General features: G+C 41.2%; 1 protein-coding gene across 3 annotated transcripts in view; it reads left to right on the top strand.

Annotated features, from left to right (window-relative positions):
• Positions 1-20,019, top strand: part of stard8 (StAR related lipid transfer domain containing 8) — an 85,634-nt gene that overhangs the window by 44,288 nt on the left and 21,327 nt on the right. For all 3 annotated transcript variants that reach the window (XM_072676632.1, XM_072676631.1, XM_072676630.1), the window contains 3 exons: positions 2,192-2,273; positions 16,660-16,723; positions 17,074-18,350. In XM_072676632.1, coding sequence (XP_072532733.1) covers positions 2,192-2,273; positions 16,660-16,723; positions 17,074-18,350 — 1,423 coding nt within the window. The remainder of the gene's footprint in view (positions 1-2,191; positions 2,274-16,659; positions 16,724-17,073; positions 18,351-20,019) is intronic.

Here is a 20,019-nt window from a genome sequence, read left to right on the forward strand (position 1 = left end):
GACCTCCACCTACACACACACACACACACACACACACACACACACACACACACACACACACACACACACACACACACATAGTGATGTAAGTATCTGAAATAGCAGTTTGACACCCCTGTTGGCTTTCGTACTGGAGATGATTGATGACATTACATGAGGTCCCTGTCGTCTTCTCCTCTAAATCAGCTGTCGAAAGCAAAATCTAATCACTGTTTATGGTAATTTGAGTGTGTGTGTGTGTGTGTGTGTGTGCGCGTGTATGTACGCAGGTGTTCTTGTACTACTATCTTTGTGAGTACCCAGTGTCCTCACATCGACAGGACATGAATTAATGATCTTAAGTAAAAATTAAAGCCCTATTCAGGTCAGATTATCTTTCCATGCCGAGGTGGGATTATGTAAATAGTACCGGTGTATTAGTGGTTTTAGTCCTGTCCGAATCCCCCATGTGAAGTCATTTTTACGGACCACACACTTCTCATTTCAGTAATGATTCCGGTACCTTTTCGCCCAGGTTAAATTAATCCTGTGTGAATTGACATGTTGCTAATTAATCCATCACATCCTGTGGAGAAGGAGTTCTCCGCTGCTTTTCTCAAGTATAGAGGTGCTAGAGTGTCAAAGTGAACGCCAGTGAAACCTGCAACATTGGGCACAAATCCAGCAGGTCGTGGGTGGGTGGGTGCTGCAACATTTAAAATCTTGAAGATTTTTCCAAACAACTTCTGAGCGGATCTGCTTTTTGCTGCTTTAGAGGGGGAGTTTAGTCTTTGGGCTTTCAGAAACTAAGTTACTTAACTGTCATATGGCTTATTTTCTATGTAATTGTGAAGCGAAAATTGAGGAGCCCTTCCCATTCATGTCATTTACACCGAGATTTCTTGTTTTGTGCTAATCAGTTCTTAACAATACTAACGTCTTGTGGTGAAATGAGGTTAAGGTTATGGTTTCAGGTTAAGGTTGGGTTCAGTATGGTTAAAGTTCGGGTTAGGATTAGGTTTAGGTGTCAATTACTGATGTTAAGGTTAGGGTTAGTGTTCAGGTTTGGGATTAGGGTAAAGTTTAGATGTAGGATACTGAGGTTACGTTTAAACTTCGATTTAGTTGTTTATTGGTGAGGTTAGTGTTAGTTTTTGGTGTTGATTTAGATTAGTGTTGAGGTTTTGTTTAGGATTAAGGTTGGGATTTGGGTTAGGTTTAGGTGTAGGATACTGATGTTGAGGTTGGATTTAGTATAGTTAGGATTAAGGTTGGGATTAGGGTTAGGTTTAGGTGTAGGATACTGATGTTGAGGTTGGATTTAGTATAGTTAGGATTAAGGTTGGGATTAGGGTTAGGTTTAGGTGTAGTTTGCTAATGTAAAAGTCGGGTTTAGTATGGTTAGGATTAAGGTTGGGATTAGGGTTAGGTTTGGGTGAAGGGTACTGAAGTTGATCTTGGGTTCAGTGTGGTTGGGATAAGGGGTAGATTTAGGTGTAGTGTACTGATGTTATGTTTAGTATGGTTAGGATTAAGGTTGGGATTAGGGTTAGATTTAGGTGTAGTTTACTGATGTGTTTAGTATGGTTAGGATTAAGGCTGGGATTAGGGTTAAGTTTAGGTGTAGTTTACTGATGTGTTTAGTATGGTTAGGATTAAGGTTGGGATTAGGGTTAAGTTTAGGTGTAGGATACTGATGTTGAGGTTGGATTTAGTGGGTTGGGGTTGAGTGTAGGTGTTGGTAACTGAGTTTTTTTTAGTTAGGTTAAGAATAGAGTTAAGATTAGGGTTAGTAGGGTTAAGCTTTAAATTGAACAGACTGAAATACATTACAACAACATTAAGACTAAAATCAGCGGTGGTCCTCATTACTATATAGTAAAACAAAAGTGTGTGTGTGTGTGTGTGTTGTCTATTTAAATGACCTCTGTTTTGCTTGGTTTCATTTTGAGTATGGTCAGTGTCACATGACCTGTTCCACGGGAACAATATCACACTTCTGCTCCCAGCTGTGTGTGTGTGTGTGTGTGTGTGTATTCAACAGCTGTCACAGGGTGTTTTTTACACAGGACACTGATGTTTGTCCTCCTATGTGTAAAAATACCTGCTTTACTCTGTGTAAGCAAACTGTTCTGCTGTCTTATTCCAGTAACTGTCAGTTGATCAATATGTTCAGCGGCTCACATGTTTTGGTTCTCTCCCTTTCTTTCAGCTGGTTTGTTTCCGATCGAGATCGCCTCAGTCAGAAGAGATCATGAATTTCTGGACCACGACTCCGTCCGAGCGCTATGCAGGTAGGAACGATCAGTGTTGCTCAAACTTTCTGCAGCTCACTGCACAAAACATTACATACACTTATAATTAATGAATTAAGTTGAAAACTCCGTCCAGATCATTTAATAGGTAGTTATAACACAAAAAAGGGCATTACACAGTTAGGAAATTACAACTAGACCTACATATTACTAGCGTATTACTGAACTCACATGCTCTCGTCCCTCCGCGATTGGCATGATTGATGAGTTTTGTGATTTATGAATATTTAACATTAGAAAGTCTGTAATTCCGTCATGTCTAGAATGGTCATTGCAGTCATTTTGACTGTTTGAAGGTTGTCACATCACCTTCACACAGGTATAATAGTGCATAGTGCCCCATGGTAGTGAAAACACAAGCACAAATATAGAATATATACACATTAACATATAGTATACACACATTATACATACAGTATCACACTGCTGAAAATGTGAGGGTTAAATATATAATCTGAAATATTTACATTACTATTTACATGTAGACCCTAGATAAGATGTGAATTCAAGTGTAGTGTGAGTTTAGAGAAGTCTTTGGTGGATGCGGTGTGACTAAGCAGAGGTCACCGTTTCAGAAAGTAAGTTTAAGGTGTCGAGAGTGTGTGTGTGTGTGGAGTGGAGGTGTGATGAGATGTTTTGTATATTGAGACTGGTAAGAGAGTTTTGGGACAGACTGGACTGTTTGTAGAATAGCAGACAAATAAATCCCTTTCTTATGGATAATTATGTGGTAATAAATGTGTGCAAGTATTGTTTTGTTGTATTTATTTATTGCACATAGGTAGAGAGGATGTGTGGCCAGGCTGCTTGAAGTCAGTGTGTGTGTGTGTGACTTTGGCCATCAGCATAGAGCGCCCCCCCCACACACACACACACAACAGTAGAACAAATAAGCATTAACTTGTGGATTACAGTGAAAGCGGTGCAGTCCTACGATAGATATTTGGGAGTTATTATCCCAAGATACTGTGGTGGGGGACCCTGCTGAGACTGGCTCAGCGGTCTAATGCACCGGCACTATGGCCTAGGGGCATGTTCGAATCCCGAGCTATGTCACTTTTCATCATCGGCCTTAGGCCGTGCTCTTTCCGGGTGGCTAGATGGCTCTCTCTCCCCTCATCACTCTTGAAGCGAAGTTTGCTGGCACAGGCGTCTGTTAGCTGGTTCAGTGGAGCTGGGGACCTGGCGCTTTTTTCTGAGCGACCAAGTGAAGTTGGCTGCCTGGTGATAGTGCAGGCAGTGGATGGCTTCAAATGTAACGGAAGAGAGGCGATAAGCCCTTACCCTCCTAGTGTCCAGAGCTAGGGGGATCTGTGAGTGGGTTAATTGGCAGGATCAAATTAGGAGGGGTAAAAAAGGAACAGTTTGACACAAAAAAAAGAAGCAAATGTAAACCTGGTGCTTTACTTCCCTCATTGTTCAGTTCTGCTGACATTCTGCTGCTTTTGGAAGCTTGGAAACAGGAAAAGGGGTCTATGCCTGCATTACAGCCACAAACATGGCAAGATTTAACCATGTCAGGTTATGTTATGTGATATTTGTTGCCATACGTATGAAGCATTGCAGTGAGGCACAGGTTTTACTTCTAAGCTTTGGCTGTACTCCTGAAAGTGCTAGCGCTCTCTACTGGGCTTAACAGAGATCTGAATAAGACAGTGAAAGTTCAGTCTGTTTGGTTCATATTTGCCTCTGCATAAACCAAGCTGCCTTTCCGCTGAGCTATCCACCGTGAAGCACCACCAGCCTGTATGTTTACGAGCATTCGGATTTGGTGTGCATCAGCTGTCTGAGTCTGATGCCTTTTTGCTTCAGTCAGTTCGAGCCTCATCAGGCCTCTGCGGTGTTGCTAGAACCTTTTTTTTCTCTCTGTCTCTTTCGTGACCACCTTTTCTGTTCCCGTCTGATCTTGTTGCTGCTGGTAAATCGGAAACTATTGGTCAGTTTTTACCTCAGCTATTTTCTTCGGGAAAATAGTTGCAACCTGCATTGCCAAGGTAACGACAAACTTCAAGCTTCTATAATGTCTGAATACTGTCTGAATGACCGCTGTGACCTTTTGAGGTAGAAATACTTGAGGTAGAACTTTCTTTTTGCTTGGTAATATTAGTCTAATAATGTCAGACTGAAAAATGCTCTGATGTAGTAAAAGTCAGAGATTGGGAAGACTGGGTATCTTGTCAAAGCAGTTACATTCCAAAAAACACATACACCTAGGAAATATACCTACAGGCATATTTTAATTGAACAGGTAACTGCTATTTTGAGCCTGATCCTTTTCAGATTTTTTTTATTTGTACCACTGTGTTCTAGCACCTACCATTCAGTATTCTTTAGGTGACATTAACACACATAATTCCTAGCCCTTAGCTTTGAGGTGTATTCCTAGAAGTTAACAGTGTTGAACTGTTTTTAGTCTTTAGTGGAACAAGAAAGTATCTGATGTGATTGTAGTGTTTTGCTTGCGCTTAAGCTGCTGCTCCTCTAGATGTTTGTCTACTTTCTGCTGTTTTTTTGTCCATGCCATCAAAACCATATGCGGAAATACACTCCTGCCATGTCTTAATACCCGATTTACAGCTGGTTAGACACAACACTATGACTATGAAACACTTACATTTTGTATCTGGATAGAATTTGGATTCTGGATTCTGTTTACACTTGTTATAAAAATGTGTTCCCAGTGTGACAAGATGAGACCTGATTTCACTTTCCCATAAGGTTGATTTCAATTTCACATAAAAAAGCTCACCAACACGTACATCTCTTCAGTTTTACTTCCTGTACACAACCATTTCTTATAAAAGTTGTTCTGCTCCGGGAGACTGTGAACAGTTGGTGGGGGTTTGGTTTACAGCGCAGTGGAACAATAGATGGACAAACCCGGCTCATCTACCGGCAAATTAGGGGGAGTGCCTGAGAGAGAGTTTGAGCAAGAGGGTGAAAGAAACCAAGATCCACTGTAATAAATACCTGTATTAATGTGTTTTTGACAGCCGTATTTCTGCTTGCCTGGCAGAATCCAATCATAGAAAACACATTCCGAACATGGTCCGATCAACAATGCGTGTAAACAGACCCTTAGTTTTAACAATGGGAATACAGCACAACTAAACTAAATAAATGAGTCCAAAATGTCTCCGCACATCTTTACCAAACCACACCTAAACTGTGTGTCTGTATATATCTAAAAAAAAAAACAACAACACAAGGATCGGACCAGAGATCGGTGGCCTTAATGTATCATCATTAGTTCAGGAGTTACCTGTTAACACCAACAGTGCTGGAAATGTGCTGGTAAACAACACTGCTTAGAGCTCACAGTGTGCATGTAGTCGCTTTATAGGTTAATGTAGGTCTAATGATCCTTTCTGACTAATAGTAAGTTATGAACAGATCTCCACTGAAGCTGACATGTAGAACACTGACTGATGGAGAACCCACAGTATGATCTAAGCTTTAACAGTGTGGCTGTATATGGGCTCACTATTTGGAAGGCAGCATGATATGAGCCCTTTAATGGTTATGTTGTTATTAATGGTTTAATGGTTGTATAGTGAAGATGAAAGTTACTGAAGCACAAACAGGCTAATTCCTCATACTGGAGAGCCTGAAAGTAAGCGTCCTTCAAATATGTGCGTGTTTGTGTGACGTGTTTGTTGTACACACTCCCGGAACCCTCCTGTGACTCGTAGGCTGGGTGTGTGTGTATTGATGTCCGAATGCTGACAGAATGCATCACCGTTGCTGTTCACTGGAGCTGAAGGAAAAATACGAGGCCGGTTTCTGTAATGTCACACCTGAGCGGCGTGTTGACTAAAGACCATGTGTTCAGCGTTTGTTCCCTCAACCTCTTTACTGGCCTGGCGTAATGGCTGAAGCTAATCAATCGAGTGCTACAAAAATAATAATTGGAAGAAGAGTAATGGGACATTTGTTTAGCGCTTTCATGGCTGCATGAAAACTACAACTACAAAAGGGCAGAACCCAGTTGTGCACTACATAATGAATAGGGGCTCAGTTTTGGACACAGATATAGTGTTTCAAAGAAGGCAAAAGCGTTAAAAAATATATATAGAGTAAATAAATACATAATGATACACTTTAAAAAGAATATAATTATAATTCAAAGAAAGTGGCCCATCCGAAGGAATGCTAAGTTAATGAATTTACTTAATAAAAGCATGTACAAAAGGTTTTTGTTGCATTAGGTGTCTGCAACAGGAGATTTGAAATAATGGCCATGTGGATCATATAAACATTATAGAGCACCCCCTACACTTCCTTTAGTGTATTACAGTCTGTCAGAATAAGTGTGTGGATCATATGAACATTATAGAGCATTATGGAGCACCTCCTACACTTCCTGTAGAGTATTACAGTCTGTCAGAATGAGTGTGTGGCTCATATGAACATTATAGAGCATTATAGAGCTCCCCCTACACTTCCTGTAGTGTATTACAGTCTGTCAGAATGAGTGTGTGGATCATGTGAACATTATAGAGCATTATAGAGCACCTCCTACACTTCCTGTAGTGCATTACAGTCTGTCAGAATGAGTGTGAGGATCATATGAACATTATAGAGCATTATAGAGCACCTCCTACACTTCCTGTAGTGCATTACAGTCTGTCAGAATGAGTGTGGATCATATGAACATTATAGTTTATAGGGACTTCCCTGGTAATTAAATTCATAATCATGTTAATATAAATAGCTGAACAGAAAACAAAAATATTTGTAGACATCTAAGGATTAATGACTAATCAAGCACCTCTTTAGATCTGCTATGACCTGTGTGTGTCCGTACACCTACACCCCCCCCCCCCTTATCAATAATCACCATGGCGACGCTCTAATTGCGCCCTGAGGATGCAACAAGCGTCACTGGCCCTTTTTCTTGTTCCAGTCTGGCATAACGAACGCAGAGTCAAACACACACCTGCTGTGATGGAGGGATAAACCTTGGAGAAGATAGATGGAATAATGAATGAATGAAGAAAATTACGACCCCTCCTTCCTGCCTCCCCTGAGAACACCTGGAAAACCTCAGGGAAGAGAAGAGAGAGAGAAATGCAGAATAGATGTGACGGGGAGATAAAAGAAAAGAAGAGGGAAGTGAGGAAGAAGAAAAAAGATGGAGGGAAGTAAGCGGAGAGACATTAGCGATGGAGAAAGAGGAGAAATCATTTTTGAACGGCGGTCACTAACTACACTCCACACATCCAAAGTGAATTGCATTCAGTGTACAGCACAATAACGTCCCTAAAGAGGAAAAGGGTGTGTGTGTGTGTGTGTGTGTGTGTGTGTGTGTGTGTGTGTGTGTGTGTGTGTGTCATTGTACTAATGTGTCAGGTCTATAATGAAACCCAATTAAGATAAATGAGAAGTGTGTATGTTTACCTCGGTCAGCGGTTATTTCTTTTTGTTCTCTTATTGAAAGCAAGACAGTTATTTGCTAATTACTAACACACACACACACACACACACACACACACACACACTCTGTGTAACAGCAGTTAGTTCACACTCTTTTGCCAATATAGCTGTGCTAACCGTTATAATAGTCAGTCATAATCATAATAAAAGCATCTTACTTCTAATACATACACTTCTTAAAAAAAACACACACACGTATAGCATATGAAATTGCTCATTAAGCTTTTCTGATTTTCCAGATATTGAGCAACTGTGAGATTCCACTTTGATTTAATAGTTGTTTAAATGTTTCAGTGCTTTTACTGTCAATAAAAATATGAACCTTGTCATAATATTACCTGACTTTAGGCAGTCCTTTGGTCCAAATGTCAAGTCAAGTCAAGTCAGATTTATTTGTATGGCGCTTTTTACAACTGTTGTCGTCACAAAGCAGCTTTACATAATTATTAATTAATAAAGAACAGAGACAGAGAAGAAAGAAGAAATAACATGAAGCGCCAAATGTGTGCTTTCAGCAGTGGTGAGTGTCCGGTTTCAAGAAATCATCTGGACATATGCTGTACATGTGATGGAGAAATGAACAGTGCATACAGGGGCTGTGGTCTCAATAGCTATTTAGTGTGTAAGGTGCCATGTGCCTGGGATTGAGGAGCAGCTTTGCTATTCAACTGTTTTGGGATCATATCTAATTATTTTAGCTAAGACTATGCTGCCATATACTTTTGTGTATGTAAGTTTCTCACCTTTTAGCTTTTAGCTAGAATATTCCCGTTTTATTCCCAATAATTCCTAGAAGGGTGGGTGTCTTAACACACACTCCCACTGATAGTGTGCACTGCCTATTTATGAGAAAGAAGTACAGTGTTTTTAATATGCACTCAAGGACTCTTTAAGAAGTATTGATTCAAATACACGATCACTCTCACTCTCACGCTCACGCACACACACACATACCCTGCTCTAGCATTTTAACCCCCCATCCATCCCAACCGCCTCTGACAGGCGACTCGACGAGCATCAAATATTTGTAAGCTGTGTGGTTCTGTTCAAGAGATGCTGCATAAAATATTCTGACAGGTCTGGAAGAAATACTAGGGCTGTCCCAATTTGAGCCAGAGGATTGCAATCGTGGCTAATCAAGGCAATTTAGAAATGCCAATTGCCCAACCCACTCATTAGGACTCATTCCATCACCTGCGATGCTCCCAGCACTAGAAGGATGAAGACTAGTACATGCTTCTTCCGATACGTGTCCGGTCAGCCCCCCCGGCTCATTTTTGTGAATTGCTGTTGATCACAGCAGCATCACTGGGCTGGCCCCCCAGCTCTAAAACATCAGCCAACAGCTAACTGTACTGGCACAGTATCGCACTAATAGTGATATGGGGAGAGGGCGACATTTACCCACCCAGAAAGAGCATGCCCAATTACGCTCGGTCAGGCTCCAGCTGCTGATGGCAAACAGCATGATCCGGGATTCGAACTGGCGAACCTCAAAGCCCAGTCCCATTCCGATCCTTTGTGTTTACTGTTGTTTTCTAGCAGAGCGCCCTCTGGTGTCTTCTAGGTGCCATTAATGAATATTATTCACAGTCTGTAGTGTTGAGGAGCATGTAACTTTTCTACTGTGGGACACGAGCACAAACGTCAGGTAATAACTGTGGTTCTAGAGCTTTGACTGGACTGCCCTTCAGCCACTTTGCCTCTAGATGTTTGTTTACTTTCTGCCATTGTTATTTACTTTGGTGAAGTGATCAGTGGCACTCTGTGCCTAAACTATGTGGCTGTATTACTTATAGAAAGTTTGGATTGAATCAGTATTGACTGACATTCAACATTAAGGTACTTCGATTGAGTGGAGCAGACAAACTGGACTGGGACGTCCCTAAGAAACAGCTCCGTGTGGGGGCGGTGTTTTTTTATTTCCCAGCGGTCACTGTGGTTTTATGACCGCAGCCTGTAGACGCTAGCGTGTGCGTCGAAACCCCCTCCTCCCCACCTAAGACAAGACAAGCCTCTGAAGTTTGCTTCTTTATTTTTAGCTGCGAGTCTAATGTCACTAACAAACTATGGAAGCTTATTGGCGGAGTCAGTTAGCTTGGTGGTAACGGCATGGCTGAATCATCCCACACACTCATATACATAAGCAGGAACTGTAAATCTCTCCATGGTTGCTAAATGTGCCAACTACCCTGCTAAAAAAAAACAGCTCCAAAATGACCTGGAATTTGATCTTTTTGCACTGACTGGCTTTTTCCTTCTCCTGTACACAAGGTTTTTGATGGTGTCCATGTTGTTGTTTTTTTGGCACATAGGACTGGAGCATTTCCCCTAGCTGCCATGCTAAATACTGATATGCTGGCATCACAATCAACCAACACAACATAAATAACACAAAATAACCAGCGTCAGACCAGCAAGAGGTCCATGCTGTGTTTTTCACCAGGATAAGCTAGCAATAGGCTAGCACCTTTTTGCTGACCGGGATAGTAGAGAGCCGATAGCGGCGCTAATGCTAGTTTAGGTCATAGGCTAAGAGCCTCTACATAGTCGAGGCTGACTGTTATTCCAACGCTCTACAACAAGTCTCTCATTCGGATTCTAGTTTTTCTTGTGTTAGTATTTGTGTGTAGTTTGTGTGTGTGTGTGTGTGGTCTGTTAGCCTGTGAGCTAATGACTAGCATAAGCACAACATCTCACTTCATACTACTGTCCCACTTTGTGCTCGTGCTAGCTTGACCTTGCCATTAGATTATTGAAGCACAGTGACCTCAGACCATCTTTTGCTGAAAACTGGTTTTGGATGGTCCAAGCTGGTCTTTAATGGTTAACGTGGTTGAAAATGGTCATCCAGACAAAAATATATCATGTACTGGTAAGCTAGCTGGTTAATCGGCTCTTGACTAGCATAATTTTGCTAGATTCTGGTCATGCTGGTCAACCGGCATGGTCAAGCTTGGTCGGACTAGTGGTTTAGCCTGATCAGGTTGATCATACTTGTGGACCAGATAAACCATCTAGCTCGAACGAAAACATACCCTATGCTGGTCTGTTAGGGCTAAGCTGATCAATCAGCAATCTGTGGAGTAGGTAAAGGGCCCACATAATGAAAACTGCATTTCTTTCACTTATTAAATAAAAAAAAAGTTTAAAGTAACTTTGATAACTTCAAATAATAATTTTGAAGTATTCAGCCTACCACAGTTTAGCCACACCCACCCATATTGCAGTTCTCTGTAGTATTTCAGCTGATGGTGCTTTTTCAGACAAGACACAAAAAAGGGGAAAAATGTAGGACATGGGGCCTTGAATGTTCACCATGGACCTGTGAAGTTTAAGAGAGGTCTGGGTAGTTGGATTAACTCAGGGTCTGGGCTGGATTTGTCTCTAGTAGAGCTGAATGACTTTTGGAAAATCTCCACTGTCTCACCCTGAGGTAAACCTACATGTTCCAAACCTCATGTTTAGTCCTACTTACATTCCCCCATCCAACCCCCCACCCCCCACCTAATGTCTCTGGCTCCTCTGAACTGCGAGCTTGTTAGGAAGGTGAGATATACATGATGGTCCAATCCGTGCTACAACCTGCACTTAAAATAGATCAGCTGTGCGTTTCTGGGTCACTGTTGCTCATTTGGTGAAGAGGATCTCCTTGTTTCTTAAAGACCTTCGGCCCATTTGTTCATATGCATTTATTTCACACACTTTCTCGGCATCACCTCCCCGCTACGACACTGCACCTCTCTTTATGGAAGCTTCAGTTCTTTGCTTTCTGTAGTGTGTGTGTGTGTGTGTGTGTGTGTGTGTGTGTGTGTGTGTGTGTGTGTGTGTGTGTGTGTGTGTGTGTAATTTACAATTAAAGATTAAAACCATGAAAATAATCCAATACAAATGTTTTCTCAGAAGCTGGACACACACACACACGCACACAGTCAGTCAAGGGTTGAGTCACACCGTAACAATCTCCAAGTAAACCTGATTAAACTAGAAATGGGCTATTTATGAACCCCTCTCTCTCTCTCATTAACTGTGCAGTGTATGGAGCTCGATCACTCCTATTACCCCTGCTGTTTGAGACATAAGCCTGTGTTTGATGTTAAATGTGAGTAATGTGTTTGTGTTCCTGATCGTTTACTGTTAATTAATCACAAACAGCATCAAAGAAGGCAGCCATGGTTACGGCCTTTTATGGTGTCGTATCTCGTATCTATATGTGCTTCTTTCTGCATACATCAGAGCAGCTGCTCTGTGTGCTATAGGCTGAGCTCCGTGTGTCCTTTCCCTTTCGCTCATCTTTTCTATCTGCTCCTCTTACCTCCCCTGTTGTTCACTCTCATTGACACTGACAGTCAAAAAGATCTAGATATGTAGATAACAATGTTTCTAAGGTCATAGAAAGCAAAAATACAAAGTTGTCCAATAATTTATATTGTCAATGTCACACAAAAAACACTAATGTGACTCTGGCAGATATTTTGTGAAAATGTCCTGATGAATGGACTAAAAATGGATGGCATAAAAAAAATCCAAATTTGCATGACGGCAACAATATGTAATATTTTTTTTCATACACAGACATACACACACAAGCATATATGTATAAACCCTCTAAACCTTCAATGGATGTCTGTGTAAAAGGATTTTGAGCCATTTCAGCCATTTCTATTGGTCCATTCATCATGAAATTGATGCATCATATTGAGGGATGTATTATTATATATGCTCATGTATTACTAATATTCTACACTCACCGGACTCCAGGAAGTAGCCTACTGTCGTTTGCTGCACAGTTGGAGGTCAGTGCAATGTGGCTCCGGGCAGAAAAAATAGCTGCATATATGTACATTTACATAAGCTTTTCCCTATTGTAAGAAATCCACGAGGAAAAGAGAGAAAAATGAAAAGGATGAAAATAATAAAGATGGGTCTGTCAGATCTGTGTAGCTGTCTGTATATTTGCATCAATTAAGGCTTAATCCCAGGACCAGCTGAAGCCTCCGACTGATGATCCGATGTTCTGTATTTAACGCCCCTTTATTTAATACCCCGACGCTCAAACAAGTTCTAATACCCGGCTTTCGCTTACACACCCAGATCTTTGATCGGTCACAGATCAGTGTTGTCATTACATACGCAGAGTAATCTAGATAGAGAGAGATAAAGAGGGAGAGAAAGAACTTAATAAATGGGATGCATTTATATTGAGACTAAACACATTAATTTAACGATCAATCGAACAACGGAGCTCAGTACTAGTCCAAACCCAGACACGTAGCAGACCTAGATAGACACACACATGCTAAACTAGTTAGCTTGTTGTCTCTTACAAACTAGGCCACAGCGGTGGAGTCGTTTTATTGATCCATTACAATATGTAACAATATGTAATATATATTTTTTTCATACACAGACATGCACACACAACAATATATGTATAAACCCTCTAATCCTTCAATGGATGTCTGTGTAAAAGGATTTTGAGCCATTTCAGCCATTTCTATTGGTCCATTCATCATGAAATTGATGCATCATATTAAGAGATGTATTATTATATATGCTCATGTATTACTATAAACAGTTCATGGGCTCAGTGTTAAAGGGAAGTTTAAAGGGTAGAGTTTAGAGGTTTAAGGTTGGTGGAAGTTTAAAGGGTAGAGTTTAGAGGTGGCATGGCTCGGGATTCGAACCCTGGGCCATAGTGGCAGTGCAATAGACACCCCCCCCCCATTCTAATTATTCAGCAGCGTTCACTATATTGATGCAAATGTTTTCTGTCCTTTCAGTGGCGAAGGTAGAAGAGATCAGACCCCAAACAGATTTTTGAAATATTTCTATATTTATTCTTCATTATTCAAGAAACTCTTTGATATTGTACTCAAACCTTTTTGATATTCTAATATTCTACACTCACCGGACTCCAGGAAGTAGCCTACTGTTGTTTGCTGCACAGTTGGAGGTCAGTGCAATGTGGCTCCGGGCAGAAAAAATAGCTGCATATATGTACATTTACATAAGCTTTTCCCTATTGTAAGAAATCCACGAGGAAAAGAGAGAAAAATGAAAAGGATGAAAATAATAAAGATGGGTCTGTCAGATCTGTGTAGCTGTCTGTATATTTGCATCAATTAAGGCTTAATCCCAGGACCAGCTGAAGCCTCCGACTGATGATCCGATGTTCTGTATTTAACGCCCCTTTATTTAATACCCCGACGCTCAAACAAGTTCTAATACCCGGCTTTCGCTTACACACCCAGATCTTTGATCGGTCACAGATCAGTGTTGTCATTACATACGCAGAGTAATCTAGATAGAGAGAGATAAAGAGGGAGAGAAAGAACTTTAATAAATGGGATGCATTTATATTGAGACTAAACACATTATTTTAACGATCAATCGAACAACGGAGCTCAGTACTAGTCCAAAACCAGACACGCAGCAGACCTAGATAGACACACACATGCACATTTAGACATAAAAGCTTTTTTTTCAGTTAGGTTTTTAGGCTGTAAATAAATCTGCTACACATGCTAAACTAGTTAGCTTGTTGTCTCTTACAAACTAGGCCACAGCTTACAAGCAGTCTAAATCCAGTGTTTAAATCCAGCCCTGAAGGTGGTAGCAAGCTGGCAGTGTGTTAAATTTCCACATGAAGTCACTGTAAACTTTCTAGCGAGTTCTGAATATTAGCAAAAAGTAGAGCTGCCTCAGGAAGAATGCTGACTGCAAGGACTGCGTTTCCCATGAGCCTTTTGTGGGCAGGGGCGTAAACAGGAGGGATTAAACACAATAATGTCTGACCTAATATCCTCACAACCGCAAGTCTAGAGGTTGAAAGGGGGACACGTCTTCTCCAACCCATTTCAATCGACGTCTGTGTCTAAAAAGTGTGCAAAGCCTTAATTCCAATGGTGGAGTCGTTTCATTGATCCATTACAATATGTAATATTTTTTTTTTCATACACAGACATACACACACAAGCATATATGTATAAACCCTCTAATCCTTCAATGGATGTCTGTGTAAAAGGATTTTGAGCCATTTCAGCCATTTCTATTGGTCCATTCCTCATGAAATTGATGCATCATATTGAGAGATGTATTACTATATATACTCATGTATTACTATAAACAGTTCATGGGCTCAGTGTTAAAGGGAAGTTTAAAGGGTAGAGTTTAGAGGTTTAAGGTTGGTGGAGGTTTAAAGTGAATCTTATAGAAATTGAGTTGAATGTAAATTAAGCTTAGTTTTTTTTTTTTTTTTGGGGGGGGTAACATTTTAGTTGTAGATGCCTCATAGATGCTCACCTTACATTTAACTAAATGGCTATTAAATGCAACTGCACTCCATGTTGAATGTTATTGACTGTTGAATGGAACCCTGAATCTACTCCTTATCCTAACTATAACCTTGCTCTTTTAGGGTTCGGTTTAGGCTTATATTCAAGGGTTAGGTTAGGGTTAGGATTTAGGGTAGTTCAAGGTTAGGGTTGGATGCAGGGTTACATTTAATAGACGTCCAACTTGGAGTTCAGTTGCATTTAGTAGATATTTAGTTGAATGTTAAATGTCAGGTGAGCATCTTCCAGGCATCTGCAATAGACCATCCAAGGGTAAGAACATGGCACGTGTGTCCTCTGATATATGTAAAGCCAGCCTCCGCCTCTTTTCAAACTTCCACTGGTGCGGCCTGCCAGGAAAGCACTCGGTCCTCAGCTCTTCTACACCAGCTAACAGATGCCTGTGCCGACCAACATCGATTTGAGGGTGTTTGAGGGAGAGAATGTGATGTACCAACTCACAGACTTCGGCTGTTGATGGCATGGCAAGTGGCATGGCTCGGGATTCGAACTCTGGGCCATAGTGGCAGTGCAATAGACACCCCCCCCCCCCCCCCCATTCTAATTATTCAGCAGCGTTCACTATATTGATGCAAATGTTTTCTGTCCTTTCAGTGGCGAAGGTAGAAGAGATCAGACCCCAAACAGATTTTTAAAATATTTCTATATTTAATCTTCATTATTCAAGAAACTCTTTGATATTATACTAAAACCTTTTTGATATTCTAATATTCTACACTCACCGGACTCCAGGAAGTAGCCTACTGTCGTTTGCTGCACAGTTGGAGGTCAGTGCAATGTGCCTCCGGGCAGAAAAAATAGCTGCATATATGTACATTTACATAAGCTTTTCCCTATTGTAAGAAATCCACGAGGAAAAGAGAGAAAAATGAAAAGGATGAAAATAATAAAGATGGGTCTGTCAGATCTGTGTAGCTGTCTGTATATTTGCATCAATTAAGGCTTAATCCCAGGACCAGCTGAAGCCTCCGACTGATGATCCGATGTTCTGTATTTAACGCCCCTTTATTTAATACCCCGACGCTCAAACAAGTTCTAATACCCGGCTTTCGCTTACACACCCAGATCTTTGATCGGTCACAGATCAGTGTTGTCATTACATACGCAGAGTAATCTAGATAGAGAGAGATAAAGAGGGAGAGAAAGAACTTAATAAATGGGATGCATTTATATTGAGACTAAACACATTATTTTAACAATCAATCGAACAACGGAGCTCAGTACTAGTCCAAAACCAGACACGCAGCAGACCTAGATAGACACACACATGCTAAACTAGTTAGCTTGTTGTCTCTTACAAACTAGGCCACAGCTTACACGTCTTCTCCAACCCATTTCAATCGACGTCTGTGTCTAAAAAGCGTGCAAAGCCTTAATTCCAATGGTGGAGTCGTTTCATTGATCCATTAATCATAGATAGAATTTGCAAATAATGTAAAAAATAATAATAATTAAAAAACAATTGGAAAAAACAACAGATGTGAGGTTTTTCCCCAGCCACAGCAGCATGTTTGGTAATAAATGCAAAAATAATTTAGATTTGTGTGTGTGTTTGTCTGTGTGCATTTCAGGAGGTTGACGACCTTGAACAAATGTGCTGCTATGAGCCTGGAGGTTCACTTTCGGTGCAAACAGGTTGGTGAATAGTGATTGGATGAGGCCTCTGTCAGTCACTCTTGTGGCGTGCCATCATTGAACTACTTTCATCTCTTGCTTTCTGTCTGCTTTATAGTCTCTTTGAATCTTTGTGCTTCACAAAAATAAATAAATAAACTTTGACTTTGACTAACTTTGCTTAATTTATTAGAAGTTTTATGATGAATTGTGTTGGTATTATTTCGTGTGGAGGGATTTCGGATCACATTTCTTTGCTCACTGACCTGCTTTATGTACTTCAAAGGAAACTGGGTAATCTATTCCAAAAAGTAATGATGTTGTAATTAGATTGGACTCTGTGTGTGTGTGTGCGTGTGTTTATCTACCAGAGCGAGGACTCTGAGGAGGATGATGCATGTGCCCTGAGTTCCCGTTGGGCTTTCCAGCGAGAGAGTAAAACCTGGTCCCGCCTTTGCACCGTTTCCCCCAGTGACGGAGTGGTGACCTTGCGGCCTTCGGCGAGCAGTGACAGTGTCCTTAGCGACTTCAGCCACCTGGACGTGACCTCACTGACCTCTGATCTCAGCCTCAGCAGCTTGAGCTTGGACAGCACCCGGGAGACCACCTCACCAGGGGTCGCTTCGGGCGAAAGCTCGGATTTGCCACAGGTTTCGTCCAGCCGCGATGGGAAAGATGACTGCGACAACTCGTCCTCATCTCCGCCTGTCAGGGAAAAGCCCAGACGTACCTCCAGACTCTTCCTACGGAGGATGGAGTCTCTACGACGGCGGAATCGCGAGAAAGAGGTGATCACTACAGGCGTTTCCACTGAAATGGACTTTCGAGACAGATCTGGGTTAGGTCTGCACTGCACTCCAGATGCTAGTTTGCCGGGACTGACGGCAAACAAGCGTGGCCTCACTAAGGATACCGCCTGGAAGACGCATACGATATGCCGCACCAACGTGAGCCAATCAGACGCACCGGTCAAACCTCAGAGGGCGTGTCTTTATCTGGAGGACTACCAGCTGGAGTGGGAAAAAACAAAACTGACCAATTACAGCAGTCTTCACGGGAAGGAAAGGCGGGTTGTCCACCTTCCCTCAGACCACAAACCTGGAACCTTCCCCAAGTCTCTGTCAATTGAAAGTCTTTGCCCCGCCCCCCTCTCTGAGTGCAGTGACCGGATCGACTGGCAGGTAGAGGACGGCGAGTTCTCGTTGGGCGGCGGCAGTAGCAGCCGTAGCGGATCGCAGGACTTTCTTTCCACTGGTTTCGGGAAGAGGCGAAATTCTGTGGGATCGATCGGGAGCGTTTACGACAACGTTCCGGAGGTTTCCAGCGAGGAGGCGTCTACCTTTGAGGAAGAAAGTGCATTCCAGCATCTGGATGCTATCCTACAGCAGGTCCATGGGCTCCAGCTCAATATTGACGAGTGGTCGCAATCGCTCGACCAGCAGGTACAAGATCCGTCCAACTCCGAGAGCGAGTCCACAGCTGAGACCACATTACCCAGCAGCCTCCAGTACGAGGATCGGTCAGTGTCCGACATGGGCACGACAGTTAGTGATTACGAGAGCGCGGGAAATTCGCTGAATGATGGAGATGGCGAAATGAGAGAAAGGAGAGATTCTGGAGTCGGAGCGTCTCTAACACGGCCTAGCAGGTGTGTATTTTGTCGCTGTTATGGCAAAACCATTCACAGGTGATTGAGATGTCTTTGTGCGCCACTGATATTACATTTACACACAAAATACATTTGAAACAAGGGTAAACTGTCCTTTACAGCAACTTTACAATAAAGATAACATCAGTATACATTAATAAAACCTACGGCAGCCCACTGTAGCTAAACTTTACCCTAATATATGTATAATCATTAAAATACCCAACAAATATTAGAAAGGCCCATATTCTATTTTCTGATGTCATAAGATGCAACTCATTTATGTCCGCCTGCTCAACCTACTCCAGTTTAACTTATTTACATATATCCGTCTTAAAGGCACAGGAACAGAAACAGACTGTTTCATTGGAAGGCATAAACAGTGTTGGAAAGTGGGTGTGTAAAAAATAATTATAATTGTTTTTGGGGCAAAAAACACATAAAACCCACAGAAATGTAAGATCTGCAATTTTACATTTATAAAAGTGAACCTATTTATAGAACTCATGCCTAAAATATCGCTTTTAATGACTCTTCCATTGTTAAGTTATGAAAATTTGCTCAATCTTTCATGTATTTGCAATCTTCCACAAATCACTTGTTCAACAGGAAGTTACAGTTTAAACATTACACACAATGTAATATTTATATATTTATTATAATATTTCATATTAAATTAACATTTATTATATATAATATTCTTTTAAGGGTTGATGCCTTAATTTAGTTGAAGCGAAGGTTGAAGCTGATATTTGGAAGGTTTTGCATCTTGCAGTGTGAAAAGGTACAGAAGAATGCTTGTGCAGGCTTGTAAAACTGACTGGAGTTTATTATTACTGGCTTATCTTGCTGTACTACAGCCTACACTCGCACACCATGGAACGGCTGCATGAGATGATAATTGATTGATTAATTCATTCATTAATTTTATCTTTTGTGTTCTGGAATGGCAGTTATTAGAGTTGGCAATAATGCAAGCTAAACAGCAATATTGCAAGAGCAACAATTTAGTCTGGAAGCATGTTTTCCATTTGTAAACGGGTTAGCTTATCTTTCTGACACAATTTAGCTTAGGGGTCTAACGCTCGAGTGAATGAACTTGACCAAATCAAATTAACTCAGTTCTTACTGTACAGAATGCTGGAGGGTGTTCTGTGGTTGGATTTGCTCAGTGGGCACCATTCAAGCACCATCCAGGCATTCTCTAGGCGTTCAAGTTATTTCTGCAAAAACATACAGATCTTTAGTTCATTGATATTCAATACAATGATTTGTATTTAAATTCTAGTAGTATTACAGTACTGGCCTATGTTTTAATGGCTACTAAAGGTTTAGACTTCATAGATTAGATTTTTTTTTGTGTGTTTTAGATTTTTTTTGTGTGTTATCTGGATAGATTCAGTTAAATGAGCTCTCCCATTGGTTTGGACTTCGCTGGTAGAACTGTCGGCATAACCACAAAACACAATTAGGAACTAAATCAGACAGTCGCTTTCTGATTTCCAGTGAGTGGCCAGTTTTATCTTAAAAAAAAAAAAAAGGTAGGCTGTGAATGTCTGCAGTTAGTTGTTAAATTGGAGAACAGTGGCAGTGGCTCAGTGGCAGAATTCTTTACTAAAAGAAAGCTGTTTCACTGCAACAGACAAGGTAAAATACATGATTATGTCTG

This window comes from Salminus brasiliensis, chromosome 1 (genome assembly GCF_030463535.1).
Source record: "Salminus brasiliensis chromosome 1, fSalBra1.hap2, whole genome shotgun sequence".
NCBI lineage: Eukaryota > Metazoa > Chordata > Actinopteri > Characiformes > Bryconidae > Salminus > Salminus brasiliensis.